General features: G+C 42.7%; 1 protein-coding gene, 1 long non-coding RNA gene and 1 other non-coding gene across 3 annotated transcripts; 1 reads left to right on the top strand and 2 right to left on the bottom strand.

The window, feature by feature from the left end:
- Positions 1-2,706: 2,706 nt before the first annotated feature.
- On the bottom strand, positions 2,707-7,782 carry LOC104686292. The gene is made up of 2 exons (XR_751324.4): positions 6,787-7,782; positions 2,707-5,105 (listed from the first exon to the last, which is right to left on the bottom strand). It is a non-coding gene; the product is annotated as an uncharacterized LOC104686292 (long non-coding RNA).
- On the bottom strand, positions 5,408-5,681 carry LOC120410175. The gene has a single exon (XR_005602133.1).
- A 344-nt stretch (positions 7,783-8,126) lies between the features above and the next one.
- GLRX5 (glutaredoxin 5) lies at positions 8,127-14,951 on the top strand. Its single transcript, XM_039552459.1, is given in 3 exon segments — positions 8,127-8,261; positions 8,263-8,431; positions 13,552-14,951. Coding segments are annotated over 3 exon segments (483 nt in total). The 3' UTR covers positions 13,731-14,951.
- Positions 14,952-15,819: the final 868 nt, after the last annotated feature.

Below are 15,819 nucleotides of genomic sequence, written 5' to 3'. Positions count from 1 at the left end.
GCATAGTTAATAACCATCTCCAAAAAAACCTGTTTGTGTGATGCAGTTATGAGCAATAAAACCACTGCATGTGCACAGTGAGACTAATGAAAATCACTGTATCTATATGGAGCATTTGGAAGTACTCTTTGAAAACTCAGATTTTCAAAACATACACATTTTCATACTTCAAAAATAGAGAGTAAAAACATTTTAGAATATCAAAAAAACCCCACACCTCCCTCATCTGTATATTATTATTTCCAGTTTTACAAGTTTTTAATTAACTGCAGCAATCTAAAAATTCAAGTTTCTGGGCTCCCCTTTAAGAATTTGCATTTTTACCTCCCACAAGAGATACTTTGACTCTGTTCTTGATCTTTGAGTCCACACATCAGGAATACAAGTATGCCCAACACACCCACTCCTCCTCTCCCATTTTAAGTTTCTGCTACGTGTTTGGGTCTAATTTTCTTCACATCACATAAAAACTCCTCTGCAGACCAAGTGATCAAATTGATCCTACTGTACTCATGGACACTTTTAACATACACAGTTTACCTGTGACATCAGTGTCTGTGGTCAGCAGGCAGGGATTTAAACCACAGCAAGTTCAAAGCACCTGCTGATTTCACAAACTCAGTTTAAGACACCTAACTTTCCAGAATAATTTTTGCAGTACTTTGTATTTTCCAATTTCACATACTCTTTGCTTCATTGGTTCTAATTACAACTGCAAGGGCCAGCCAAGAGCTTTTCCTAGTCTGCCTTCTAACTACATTAAGATGAACACTCAGAGAGAAACGCCAGCAGTGAGCATTGTTGAGGACTGTACTTTAATTTTCCAGGTTTCCTTCCACAGTAGAGACTAAAAATGCATCTAAGGAAGGCATATAAAAGGCTTGATGCTCTCTTCCTGCAAGCAGTTTCCTTTTGAATCTCAGGGCTCACCAGAATTAATGCCTGTGCATTGAACATGTAGGGCTTCTGGGGGGAAAAAAAAAAAATCTCATGTCATAATGAAAACTTTGATTTGACCTGCAATGCACACAATTTTGAAAGCTGTTCAGCCTAAAACTAACATTTCTTGAGTGTCCTGTGTTGCAACTCTAAGAACATTCATTAAACAACTTAGATCCACACTTGTTCCTTAGAAATCAATCAACACAAAACTTCACAACTCAAGTTCACATTGATCCTTGCACAAACCACCTCAGATCAGAATGCGACTCCGGTAACTTGTGCAGGGCGTGAATGTAAGATCACAAGCTTGTTGCCCTTCACCACACTGTGATCACCAAGGTGACATACAAGGCCGAGACATGCTCCCACTAAACTCTCCCCTAAAAGCTTTAAGGACTTGTTTCTATGCTCTTAGGAAAGCCTGTTTTGCATGTGCCACTAAACCTTAGCCCTTTCATTCCTATTCCCTCCATTTTCTTCATGGTACACTATTTTTTTTTACCCCAAACACTTGTACTCCCAGTTTTTTCTCTAGTGGTTTCTGCTATCTGTGCAATCAGACCTACTTGCTACAGCCTTATCCACACTCCTGGTCAGCCTGACTCCTGCTCCTGTCTCTGTACTCTGTCTCAAGTGTCCCATCTAAGATTACACATCTGGTCTGAAAAGCCCCTGCTCTGAAGGGACAGAAACGATGACTGGAGTAGGCTGGGAAAGAAGACACTGCCCCATCCACCTGTAGGAGTAACCACTGCAGCTGTCTACGAAATACAGTTCCCTTCTACCTGAGTCCCAGCCTCCCATACCTTTGCACATTCTCCCCCGACTTTTGCTACTGGAAACAGAATTTAGCCCAGCCCACACAAAATCAGAAAAACAGGGACAATATCACATACACTTGGGGGAAAAAAAAACCAAACCAAACAAAAAAACCCTAACAAAACAAATATACCCCCCAAAAATAAAAACAAACAACCCCCCCCCCAAAACCCCTAGATACTTTCAGCTCAATTTTGTTTGTATATATACAAATAATTTTGCAGAAGCTCATACTGCAGCCAAACATGGGCAGATTTCCATACACAATTCCTGTCAAAGATCAGTTCTCAGTAAAGTTTCAAGCCCTCAAATTCCACACCACAGCTGTCTTCTGAGAGGCAATACACTTTACATCTGCCTCATCCAAATTCCAGTTCTCTTTATCAGAGCATAAACCATTGCCTACCTCCTGTGGGAAATTTTAGTCAAAACAACTCCAGTGGGCATAAAAACTGGAAAGTTTCAGTATACACAAAAAGATTTAAGCAAGGGAGATGAGGATCATTTTATTTTGCACAACACTTTGTACACCAGAGGAACATTCTTTTACAAGTATCATGGGTTGCAAAGACTACTTTTAGTTTAGCTACTCACTTTTCTTCATCCCTGCTTTCAAATATCCCCTCTGCACTTCCACAAGCATGCAGTACATAGCTAAGAATTACCCTCAACATTTTTACAGTAATGAAAGCTTATTTATATCAAATCTAATGTAAAACCACATTGAGAACAGTTGCACCAAAGACCTGGGTTTCGATTAAAAGTTTCTAGGCTCCCTGAATGACTTTTAGATTTGTCAAGTAAAGGGTAAGCAACAGCAATTCATGTGATTTAGGGTCATAACATTGGCTAGAGTGTAGTGCCTTTCCAAAGGAACATTGCAGGAACTTAAAAATATGCTAAAATGTATACACACATTCCTAGAAAAAAAGAAAGACTAAAGGGTGTGTAGAGAAAAAAATCTTTATTGAAATATTGTAGTACCAAGCTTAAAAACTCTTTACAAAACACCTTATCATTAAGATTCTTCATAGCAATTCCATCTGTTTTACAAATACAGCGATGTGTGCAAAAGTCTTGAATTTTTACTTGTGGAAATAATAGCTCATACAGATGAAACTCACATGTGATGACACACTTGGTACTATCTGTCTCCTGCCACAAGAAGAGATCAAACGGCCAGTGCTATTTATTAAAGCTGAGGTGAGTTTTGGTAAAGTGGTGCATGTCTCAAAATTACACAGCAAAACACTGTAATTAGAAAAAAAAAATATATAGAAGAGGTAAGGTAATTCAGAAGTGCTGAACAAGAAGGGATGTAACCACTCTCTGAGGCAGCAAGGTATCAGCCCTGCCCTTCCAGCGCTGTGTGTAACTCCGGGCTCGCCCAGACCGGAGCTGCCAGGGCCCCCTCGTGGTCACGACATACACGATAATCGCAGACGCTCGGCTGCCTCACGGCACCTGCACGTTTTGAAAACAAACTAAGCCAATGAAAGCTACTGTGACAGTGTGCCGGCAGACCTTAACTGGGGCACAAGAATCTTTCCTACAGGCAGTGAGTGCCCTGGGGTTCTCCCAGACTTACTAAAGGCCGAGACACTTCCAGCACTTTAAATAAATTACAATTGTCCAAATTACCATACTCAGAGCTTGAGACTCTGTTTCTGTGACACTGGACAAGTGAGTGCATAGGAAGCAAAGAACAGGACATGTGTTTAGTTACAACCCCACTCCCTAGCCTTCTGTGGCTCAGGAATTGATACCATAATGATGTCTTTTTATTTAGCAGATCAATTTTTTTCTTGAGTTTGGCCAGTCTTTTTCTAAGGCCCATGAAAGACTTTAGCATTCCTAACTCCTGGGTAAAAAGAGGCAAGAGGTGTTCTCATTAGAGGTAGTATTTCTCAGTTCTGCATGGAAATAGATGCCTATAAAATTATGCTTCCTCCGTTATACTGAAAGACTCAAGAACCACTACCACCTGCAAATCAGAAACAAGGATCTAAAAGATTTTCATCATTCAGAACAGTTGCAAGCAACTTGCTTATCCCAAAGAATAATTCTGCTTCTCTATTACAGAGGTCGTACTACTTGTCCTTGCTTCACGACAGTGTCACAACCAACAAAGCAGAGTGAAAAGAGGTACACAGTGATATCAGTGTCATTAAGAAGTGAGCTTCAAGTCTAAAGAGTGCCTCATTTAAAGGTCTACAATCAAGCTTGAATGTGATCTTACATTCTTTTTGTTAAATGTGGGGCTTGGACATTTTCCCTTTGACGATTAGTATGACCCCCCTCTGCCAAAGGCATCCTTAGATAATTTAAGTCCAAAAAGTGCCTTAGGTCATGTTTATCCCCATCAGTTAAACTGACACAGGTAATTGTGTAAATATTTTTCACCTCTCTCATTTATGAAATGGACTGTTGTACTTTAAGGCTAACACAAACACCATCTTGGGAATATGCCATAAATCCATAGATATTATTTCATTACCTATCCAGTTCAGAAACAAACTCACTTACAGATCTCCAGGTTAGATCCAGGACAGGAAGTTAGATACTGTTCAGATTCCAAAATGTCAATTTCCCAGTAAAACCCAGTAAAACTCCCACAGCATTTTTACATTTCTGCTGTTTGTTGCACAACTTTTTCAAACTAGTACATTTCCAAAATAACCACGAACTTTTCACAGATGTGTTTTCAGTGTTCACAATTTAGGCAGCCCAGAACTGTAGGTACATGTTAAGCATTTGTAATGCTCTCAGAACTGAGGATATGTTGGTGCCTCCAGATGTTACCCTAATGGTGCACTGAGATGATTTACCTGGCATGCAGAACAGCTGGACCTCAAGCCATCCCACCTAAAAACTTCAATAAACAAAAAATCCCCACCTAAACAGAGCTCAATTGTTAGGGCACAATAAAGGACTTCATTTCCAGTCACTATCACAACCCAGAATGACACAGAGATATCGGACTTGAACATAAAGAAGTGTTCTGTTCCGATAAGCTGAAACGAGGCTTTCTTTCTCACTACCTTAACCCTCCCCCTTTTAAAAACAAGTAAAAACCTTTCTGCTGACAGTATCATTCTTGTACACCATATGAGAATAAACCACAAATTTATAAATAATAATTCTGTTCTGCAGCAGAATGCCTGAAGGTAACCCAATTTATGACTAACTGTGAGCATTTAAGCCCCGCAGCTTGAACACTGGTGCTTTTATTAATGTTTTCAAAATGAGGTGATAGGTCTTCTAACAGGAACATCAGCAAAATGTCAGGAATCTTATGGGAATCCCATTAATACTTCTTCTGAACAGATGATTTAAATCATTATCTGGAAAACACAAGAAGTTTCACTTAGACTAATGGAAGACAAGACCTGGTGACAGAATTATCTGTTTCTACAGCGTACATGGACAAGTTGTTCTAAGTCTAATCAGTAGGTAAAAGTGTTTATCCACTAATTTAGTGCTGTATATTGCATAATCCAAAAGCATTTGACCATACTAAATATTTTATTAAAGAGCATTCTGTTAAGCTTTAGATGTCATAGGCCAATCTCATAAAACCACAGTAACTACAAATTCAGTACTTCTACTTAACCTAGTACACAGACTTCTGAGAAATTTTCCAGCATTTTATAGCAGCTTTTTCAGTGTTCAGCAGACATTACTCTATTTGCTAAACAATATCAGACTGCAGAATTGCTCTTACTGTTGATAGATCAATAATGACACGGGAAAAGTCATTATCTCCGTGGCAACAGAATGGCAGCTGTTGGAGGAATATTGCGCATGTTGCTGCTGCACCTCTGACAGTCATGCCTCGGCTTCCTCACACTGGTGCTCTCTCTGCAAGCCTGGTATGCCCAGAGTACCAACAACCAAGGGCACCTCTTGGACTACAGAGGATTAAACTACCAATGTGGTTACACAATTTCTTAAAGAACATTATCCTCACAAGGGTTTATTACACTTGAGTCTGATGTCTTTATGTTACTTATTTCTAGTGAACCATCCCTTTGCAGAAATAGCTAGAACAAAATTCAGGAAGGCAAATACCACTGTGTTCTGTTCATAGCCCAATATTTTGTTGAAAAAAAACGCACTTAGTTGTCTTTAAGACTAAAAAGGTATCTTTCTTGCTAATCAATTTTTATTAAATTCCACTTTGACCACCCAGGACCTAAAAGTGGCAGGAGTCTTTATACTTGATTAAAATGACAAAAGAACCACTTGGGCTATTACAGTTAACACTTGTTTTGTCTTTGTATATTGAAACAGTTCAACAAATAGGAAAACATACTTTTGCTCTGCATAAGTTACTGCAGTTCCATCTAGCATGAACAGGACATTTTTTTTTTTTTCATACTGCACAACCTTCACCATGTTAATCACAACATATCAACCACAGAAAGCAAACACTTCTCTGTGTCTTGATCACCATGGCTGAGCCTGACTTGTGATGTTCTGTTGAAAGCAAAACATACCAACTCACAAAATACAGGGTGTTCATCAGCAACACAACTATGAACTTTGCCTTCAGATTAAACATGGAAAGTATTTCCTCATAAATACATCTACTTTTAAAAACTGCAGCAACATTGTACTTATTCATAACCTATGCACACGGGATGGCAAGGGGTAAGTTTGCAACAATTGTTAATAAATTTAAATAAAAGGCAACAGAAATTATCCTGAGGGTGGCTTCAAAAAAATTAAAACAAAGCTCTCTCAAGCATCAGCTGGATTCCACATAAAATAAGAATTAGGCAAGCACTCTTCTGAATGCTGAAAACAAGCTGGTCTTGTTTGCAAAGTTCTCACAAGAACGGAACTGGATGGTAAAAGCCCTTTTCATTACAAATATAAGTAAGACAAATGGTCATTAATATACCAGAAGTCCAGATGCTACAGCCGCAATATAAATTAGCACTCAAAATACACTGTGACTTGTTATTTGTGAGACTGCATTTTAGCACAGAGGAAAACTCTTCAACATTTTCTTCTACTTACAGGACAGGCCCTGCTGCTTTAGGAGACCGCCACGCTCTGCGCCAGGTTCTTGGAAAGCATACGGCATCTGCCCAGGAGATCAAGCAAAGCTGGCTGCACGCACGGCCGTCTGCAGGACACGTTCCAAATCCAGCGCTTCTCTAGCTAACATCAGGCACTTCTGCCCTTGTTCCAGCACCGACTAAACCATCCTTTTGCGCAGGCAGCCAGCCCAATCTTGCTCCCATCTTTGCATCCCGCTGCCACCCTTACCCAGCTCAAGCTGGCAGGTCAAGCTGTGCAAAGCTACTCGGGTCTCCCCTCCCAGCACTAAACCCGAGCATGCAAAGCACCGCTACTTTCTCAGTGAGTTAAACCGCCTGCTTTATCCCGTCAAAAACCAACCAAACCCGGACAATTGAACGCAGACAAATCGGTCCCTGAACACAGCCAAAGCCACGAAGGAAGACAGACCCATGCAGCCCTTTACCAGCTGCCCACATACAGCTCCGCTGCCTACGGAGACAAAAAGCGCCGACTGAACGGCGCTCCTCTTCTGAGAGCAGCTTCCCGCTGCCACCTGAAAACGCTTTAGCACCGCGGCTTCACCCCGCACAGCCGCCCGACACTCCAGCGCAGCCCGGCTCCCTCAGTCCCTTCTCCACGGATTTCCCTTGGCTCTTAAACAGCCCCGGCCCGAGGGAGCTCCACCACCGCCTGCACCACCAAAGGGCCAGCGGAATAAAACCCAGATCCCGCCCGAGGGCCGGCAGCGCCGGCAGGGCCCGGGGGTGTTCGGGTCCCCCAGGCCCGAAGGGAGAGCCTGAGCACAGTAGCGGCCACCCGGCAGGGCCCCCCCCGCCATGCTGTGCAGCCCTCCCCACGGCCCCGCGGAGCCGGCGGTGGGGGTGCGGGAGGGGAAGCGCGGCCCGTCCATCCCGGGGACGGCGCAGGGCCCAGGCGGGAGGAGGAGCAGCAGCCCCACGAGCGCGGCCGCTACCCGGAAGCGAAAGGAAGCCCGGGCCAATCGCCGGCCCCCCCGCCCGGACATCCAGCGGCAAGCCCCGCCCCGCGGCAGCCTGGCCAATCGCATCCCGGGGGGCGGGATTAACAGATCCGCGTTAGATTGACAGGTCCCTCTTCCAGTGCGACCGCAGCAGCTCTGTTCCCTCCACTAGGAAGGCGAAGCACCTCAGGGTTGCTGGGCGGGACAAGTCTGGCTGTATCTCAGCGCTATTGGCTGTCGGTTCTGACTGGCGGGTGCCTGCACCTATGCGAGGGAAGCTCCCCGGCGGCCCGTTCCGCCGTGCGCCAATCGGCGGGCGGTGCGGGCGCGGTGCGGCGGTGCTGGCGGCGGGGCGATGAGCGCGGCGGTGCGGGCGGGGTGGCGGATCGGGGCCGCCGCCGCCGCTCTGCGGGGCCGGGCCGGGCGCCCGCTCAGCCAGGCGAGCGGGGAGGGCGGCGGGGCTGAGGGCGGCGGTGGCTCGGGATCGCGGGGAGGCGGTGGAGCGGTTGGTGCGGGAGCACCCGGTGGTGGTGTTCATGAAGGGCAGCCCGGCGCAGCCGCTCTGCGGCTTCAGCAACGCCGTGGTGCAGATCCTGCGGCTGCACGGCGTGGAGGATTATCGCGCCCACGATGTGCTACAGGACCCCGACCTCCGCCAAGGTCAGCGCCGGGCCGGGCCGGGCCGGCGTCACCTCTGGGTGCCGCCTCCCCGGGGCCTGTGCAGCCCTGGGCTGCTCCTGGTGGGGACGGAGCCGGGGCCGGTTCCCCGGTGGGAAGGGCCCTCGGGAGCTGCCGGGAGGTCGGGCTCGCCTTAACGCCGCTGACCTCGACCACTGTGGGAGCGGCCCCTGCCTGCTTGTCCCACCTGTAACTTGCTTCTTGCTTTATCGGGTGGGCTGGGTTGGGCTCTGGGTTTTTTTAAGGAGGCCAACATCGTGGGGAGAAGAGCAGCGGAGCTGGGGAAGGGTCTGCGGCGCATGTTCTGTGAGGAGCGGCTGAGGGAGTTTGGCGGTGTTTAACCTGGAGAAGAGGAGGCTCACGGGTGACCTTATCACTTTTTACAATTACATGAAAGGAGGTTGTAGCCAGGTGGGGATGGGCCTCTTCTCCAAGGCAACAAGCGATAGGATGAGAAGACAGTCTTAAGTTGTGCTAGGGGAGCTTTAGGTTCGATGCTAGGAGGAGTTTCTTCACAGAAAGGGTGATTAGACATAGGGATGGGCTGCCCACGGAGGTGTTGGAGTCACCACCCTTGGAGATGTTTAAGGAAGGACTGGACATGGCATGTAGTGCGAGGGTCCAGTTGACAAGGTAGTGTTCAGTCATAGGTTGGACTCGATGATCTCAGAGGTCTTTCCTAACCTAATTAATTCTATGATTCTGTTTGGGTATTAGTCGAACTGGAAGTTTATTGCAGAGATGTGCCATTGAGGTTGCTATCAGTTTGTTGCTGCCCGAACGCCCTGGTTTGGTTTTTGTGACCCTCCCTGTGTCCAAGAGGTCTGTTATCAGCAGAGCGCAGCTGTGTGTGCAGGGTGATGCTTGGAGATCAGGCTCTTTGTGCCACACTGCCTTGCCTGGTTCAGAGATAGAGAGCTGCATTAAAGACCCCTGAAATTCTTTGTTATCAAGTTTTGTCTTTCCTGTGAACAGTATGGTGAAATTTCATGTATGGCTTGGACTTGTACTACTTCATTCCCAGCTGGTACTGCCTGCTGGGATTCTCTTGATAAAGTACAAAATTATGCTAGTCATTTGCATAAGAAATATTTAGTAATAGTTTCACCATTGCGGCTCAAGTGGTAGTAGCTATTCTATATTAGATTCTTTTGCCAGCTGTGGAAAGCTAGTAATCTGTTCTGGTAATGCTTTTCATCTTTCCCTCTTCAACGTGCACATCTGACTGTTGAGGTTCTATGTAGTTATTTGAGAAAGTTTTAAAACCAAAAAAAATATATACAAGTACATAATATTTAGTCTTGCAGGTGCATGGCATTAACAGTTCTTGCCCAGAATGTACTAAAATGTGCTGTAAAGGCACATGCTGGCATGTATCAGGTGACTTTGTTCTCCTTTGTTTTTGGTGTCATCTGACTGATTCTGTTTTTCATTAGCTCTTAGCTAAAAGCCTGATTTTTCCAGTCCTTGTTTGCTTTTCAATTCACAGCTACAGTTGGTATGGTATAAAAGCTTAGATACTTGAATTTCTATGTAATGACATCTTTTGTTAATGGAGGCTGGTTTTGTTCAAATAAATCTTCCTCTGCCTTTGGCAAGTGAACAAATCATGGTAATTTTCTAAAGTCTGTTTACATATCTGAATGTATTAATTGTACAGTTTACTAGAACAAACTCATAAACTAAAAAGGAGGAAACAAAACCCTGAAATCAAACCATCAGCATTACACTTTTGGTTGAGGGGCTTTTGTGAGCCTGTGAATGGGCAGTTCATTTATAAGTTAGAGTCTCTGAGGACTTGACCATGTGAATAGGTAGTGTTTTCTTCCTGTGTCACTTAAATTTTTCCTCCATATGAACTTGGGCTTGTGCTAGGTGATCATAGAGGTTATTGCCCTCCTGGCTACCAGAGCTTTAAATTGAAATTAGTGTTTTGATCCAGCCCTCCAGTGTCTAAGCTACATAGCATGAAGTTACAGAGTGTACCCTTGCACAATATTCTGCTGGTTCTCAGGTGCTTAAAGAAGTTGTTCTGTTCCTTTCCATGCACCAGCTTTGGCACCTGTCCAACTGTGCAGAGGGCTAGCTCAATTTATTAACTGGGTCACTGGGCCTGCAAGTTGAAGTAGCAGTTTGTACTGTGAGCTGAGTGCCAGAGCCAGCATGAAGAACAGAGCCTTGAAGGCTTGGGGAGTGACACAGGTGTTCTCAAGGGCAGCAGAATTCTTGTATTCTTGTACTGCTTCAGCTGTATTACCTACTGCACGCTAAAAAGCCAGGAGGTGCATGCTTCTGTGGGTGGCAATCTCTGACAGAGGAGAGGACAGGGCTGCTTGAAATTGTATTTCTCTAAGTTGCCAACTGTATTTCAGCAGTGACTGACTGAAGGCCAGATCTGGCCTCAGGTGCCAAAAAGTTAGATATGCAGCATGTGAGCCTTTCTTAGGCCCTCTCTGTGAGCATAATCTGCACTGCATGTATCGGGGGGGGGGTGGGGTGTGGAACCTTTAGCTGTGAAAATACCAAGTACATGAACAAAAGACTGACCTGCAAGGAGATTGCTGTATGTGAGCTGGCCACCAGCTTTGTGTTCACCTGAACCTGACTTAAATGGTTGAATATATATGTGCTTATGCATTTGTAGTAAGGGCAGGCTGTTGGAGAGACGCATGTGCCCATCCTTCATTAGTGCTAATGCTGGCAAGAGAGGCTGAGAATTGGTAGCTGGAGCTGGGGAGAGGGGTGGGAGTGTGCTGGGCACCCGTTTCAGTAGCTCTTTGCACTGATCCTGGTTTCATAGTTACCTTTAAGTGAGCTAGCACAGCTGTCAGACTGATCCCCTGACCTGTGGAGTGTGGTTTTCCAAAGCAAACAGTAGTTCAGAGCACAGCGTGCAGCTTCTGAAGCACAGCAAGGAACCAATCTGCAGAGAGGGAGATGGAGATCCCTTTGGATGTTGTGTACCAAAAGAATCATCACAAATGTGCATCCCAAGTGCAGCAGGTGTAGCCAGGCTAACTTGCTTTAACACCACTGCAGCAGTGTCAGTAACTGCTGCCCCGAGTAAGGCTTGGGTGGCCAGTGGAGGGAGTGTTCAGTTTGAGCCCCAGCATGGAGGCATTTAAAGCAGCTTGTCCAGCACATGAAATGCAGCACACAGAGCAACTGAGCTTGATTGTATTCTTACTTTTATCTGAAGGTGGATAGGTCATTAAAAGTACTATCAGTGCTTGTATGTGTGTGCAGTTGGGTCCTTGAAGAAAATATTTCTGTGGAAGAATTACTGGTGTAAATGTTACCTTGGAATGCTTGTTAGCGATAGGTTTATTATGCAGAGCCCTTAGTTCTCAATTCATGTTTAGCATTGCAGTATCTTAAGAAAAAAAGGCACTATTTCATATCTGCAGTGGCTCTTTGACCACGGTCATCCTTAGGCATGTCTTAATCATGGAACATAGGTTTTCATTGAAACTTTGATGGCTTAAAAGATACGTAGGACAGTTTAAGCAGTTTTGGGTACTCAAAGGCCAAAAAGCATTTAAGAAAAATTATTGTTAAATCAAGTTGACATCAAAGCTTAAAAGTTCTGCAAACTAAGGAAGAAGTTACAGGTGGTGATGATGGAGGATGGGTGGTTATGGGTTCCCTTTGACCTTGATTTATGTGCTAAACTTGCTGTTTTGGTCTTACAAAACATTGGTTGCCCATGCACAAAATCTGACATCAGAATAAAATCTCTTAGGTGATGTACTTTGTGGTTAGGAACACTTTGTCACAACAATCTTTTTTTCTAGTTTACTATTACTTTAGTGGATTTTTAAAGCATGTTATATTTTGCTAAGGGGAGTTATTAGCTATATTGCATCTTTTATACATTAAAGTAATAATCCCATTGTATATTTTTGCACTTAGACATATTTATTAAAAAAGAAAGTAGTTTAAGTTCTAATGAAGTAAGCATAATTTCCTTACATGGTTATTTTTTTAGCTTGAGTATTCTGGGTTTTGCCTTTATAGTCTCTAGAGACTAAAATGTTTTCTAAGAGGAAAACAAGTTTTCTTGTGCTGTCAGCTATTCAGGTCTAATATTTGTTGATGGAGGGTTGGCTTCCAAGGTGAGTGGGCTCTGATGTTCTGAAAAGGTACCTCTGTAGGCTTAAGTTTGCTATATGGGCTTTCGTGCCTTTGGCAGAAAAATTCCAGGCACTGCATTTTGAAAATACATAAAAATGTTGAATTCAAAACTTGTCATCCAATCAAATGCTCGTGGTTGTGTTATAAAAATAGGTAGCAGTAGGTTTTAGCTATTTCCTCTGCTACAGAAATAACGGCTTTGTGTGAAGGGTCATTTAAAAAGTGGCAAGTTAGATACAATGATTCTTCTGTGTAATTTTTTGTGTGATATCTAAGTGCAAGCTGGTTGCAGTGTGTATCAGCTGATCAGTTTATATTTTTGGGTGGTCTTACATTTGCCTTCTGTGAAATACAGTTTTAAACTTGAATTCTGTACTTAGTAATTGACTTGAGCTGTGTTTTGTTAAATGAGTACTTTTAAAGAGACTTCAGTCTTTGTGCCCCTCCCATGTGCTGTAAGGTCTGGCAGTGAAAGATAAAGCAATTTAAAATTCATAAGGGCACTGCAGGGGCAAATGTATCTTGCAATGGAAATTGCAGGAATAAGTGTAACTGTATGAGTTCAGTAAGAACATAAAATATTTTAAAGTCCCTCTGGGAAATATAACAGAAAGTAAACAGTTCTCAGTATTTTTCAGTACTTCTCATTTCTGTAATTGATTGAAAGAGTCATTTATTGTTGGGAGTGAAAAAAGATGCTGTGTTTTTCCAGTTCCTGCTTGAAGTCAGTACAGGAGCTGACTCCATATCTTTCAACCACATCTTTGAGTTGGAGTGAGAACCAAACCTAACTCTAACATAATTTTTTCCTGATAGTGCTCATGTAACATAGATAACTTTTTGCCTTAATGGGAAAGAAATTCCAATATCAATGGTAGAGTCAGGTGGGAGCAATGCATTCCTTTTAAAATACTATTCTGTTAGGAGGGGGGGGGGAACCTTTAATAATTTTTTTTTTTCTTATTCAGGAATAAAAAACTACTCCAACTGGCCTACCATCCCACAAGTGTACCTCAATGGTGAATTTGTTGGCGGCTGTGATATACTCCTCCAGATGCATCAGAATGGAGATCTTGTAGAAGAGCTGAAGAAACTAGGAATCCGTTCAGCGCTTCTGGATGCAGAAAAAGACCAAGAGAAAAAGTAAAATGAGCAAAAAAAAAATGCTGTGACAGGAATAAAGCAAATCTTTGATAAGAACTTGTTACCCATAAAGCCTTACGTACTCTAGGTTGAAGAAGGCATCTGTTTGAACTGACACTAAGTGAATGTCTCTTAGCTCATGGTAAATGTAAAATGTAGTGATCTTGGTATTTCGATTTATGGGTATTGTGAAAATTTGAGTATAACCACTGCACTGTAAAGCAAACGTTTGTGAAAATTTGTGTTTTAAAAAAGAAAAAGTTCACTTCTAAAAGCACTCTTCTTCATTGAGGTGGGAGTAAACCAAAAGAACTAATAATATTTTTATGGATTTTACGTATGTGATTCTCTGTTCTTTGATACATGAACATATACAAACAGCATTTGCATTCCCTTGCTTCTCCTGAAAAAGCGTTAGGTAATAGTGCATCTGTTTTTCTGTTTAACTCCTGGTGATAAGACTTCTGAGAGCCTGTAAAACCTGTGTAATCACATACAATGTAGGAGAAAAACAGTTTTCCAACAATATAGGAGAAAAAAGATTATGTGAGAGTGCATGAAATATACTTTTATTCCAAAGGATAAAAATAAACAGAACTTGTACAAATACATTTATAATGGTCATTATTACTTTGTAACTTTCTGATGGCTTTTAAAACTGCTAAGAATTGTGCCTAAATATTTTATAAAACCTTTTCTACCTCTTGCAAAACAGCTTTTCCCCCTGCTTCTATACTTTGTGTGTGGCAGTTCTGTGTCAGTGCTAAAATGTGGGAATTGTTTAAGGCCTCAGTATTCTAGCTTGAAATAGTACAGGAGAACACTTCAGTTATTACTGTAATCTTGTATTATTTGCTTGTTATCTTTTTGTATTTGTTGTGTTTCCAAGTGTTTTCTCCTGGCTGATGTGCTCAGGAGAATATAGTCTTTAAACATGGGATTTACAGATGAAATGTTCGTGTGGGTAAGATGAGTGCAGCACAGAGGTTACTGAATAGATAAATATTTCTTTGTGGAAAGTCTCTGAAGTGTTCAGTACCTACCTAAGCACATTTCTCTAAATGAAAACTAATTCTATTAACCAGTGTAGCTTCAGCTCTATAGCAATACTGCTAAGGTTAAAAGCTAACTAAGCTATTTCTAAATGCAGTTGAATTAATATAAACCAGTTTGCATGTGAATTAGGCAAATGGTTGGAAATAAACTGTGTTTTATGTTGATTGTCTACAGTAGTTGCTCGTTATTTTAAATGACTAATGCAACTGATACTGCTTTTGATTTGAAGCCTAACATGTTTTCCACTGCATAGGATGGAAAATGTGTTCTGGAGAAAGAAGAAATTATGAATGGTCAGTGAAAGAGAACAGGACTGGAACCTGTAGACAACATAGATTTGATGCAAGTTCTGGTTCTAAATCTCTCCTGCTCACTTGAGCAAGCAGTGGAGAAACTTTACTAGAACATTCTGCACAGGATTTGCCAAACTGTTAACAGTAAAGTTGCTGTATAGTTGTAACGCAGTCAGTATCAGCAGGATTAGATACAGTGTGTGTGTGTTGTGTGTATTCACTGGTCACCACAGGAGGTCCCTGAGTGACCATGGTGTAGGAGGAAGTTCCACTCGGGGCAGTCACTTGTGGCTGTAAGGCATGGAGGTGTGAGTGCAAGATTTTCTTCTGTTCATGTGCCACATCACATTCATGCAAAGCTTAAGGTATTGATGAAGGTTTGTTCTGAGCATTTGAATTCAAATTAAATGAACTTTCTTATGGCTAGTCACAGGTAGTTTTTGCCATTCTGAATGTAAAACAATGTTCAGAAAAAGAAGTAAATTTCAAAAGTCTTTGGTTATTTATGTTGACCTATTGAAATGAATGTACACAGTAAACAAAAAGGTAATGAAGAAAATTATTTTCTGCTTCACTGGCTAACTCTTAGTCTGGCTACCAAATAAATCTATTAAAAAAACAATCCCCCAAACTTGGTGTGTCATAGATCTTTAGTCTTCTGCACAAGCTGAATATTTTAAGTAGTACCTGCTAGTAATTTTAGATAAAGGGAACTTCAGCATTGTCAGGTAGTCTTTATGCAGC

The sequence above is a fragment of the Corvus cornix genome, chromosome 5 (genome assembly GCF_000738735.6).
Source record: "Corvus cornix cornix isolate S_Up_H32 chromosome 5, ASM73873v5, whole genome shotgun sequence".
Taxonomy (NCBI): domain Eukaryota; kingdom Metazoa; phylum Chordata; class Aves; order Passeriformes; family Corvidae; genus Corvus; species Corvus cornix.
This window is presented reverse-complemented; position numbering and strand designations above follow the sequence as displayed.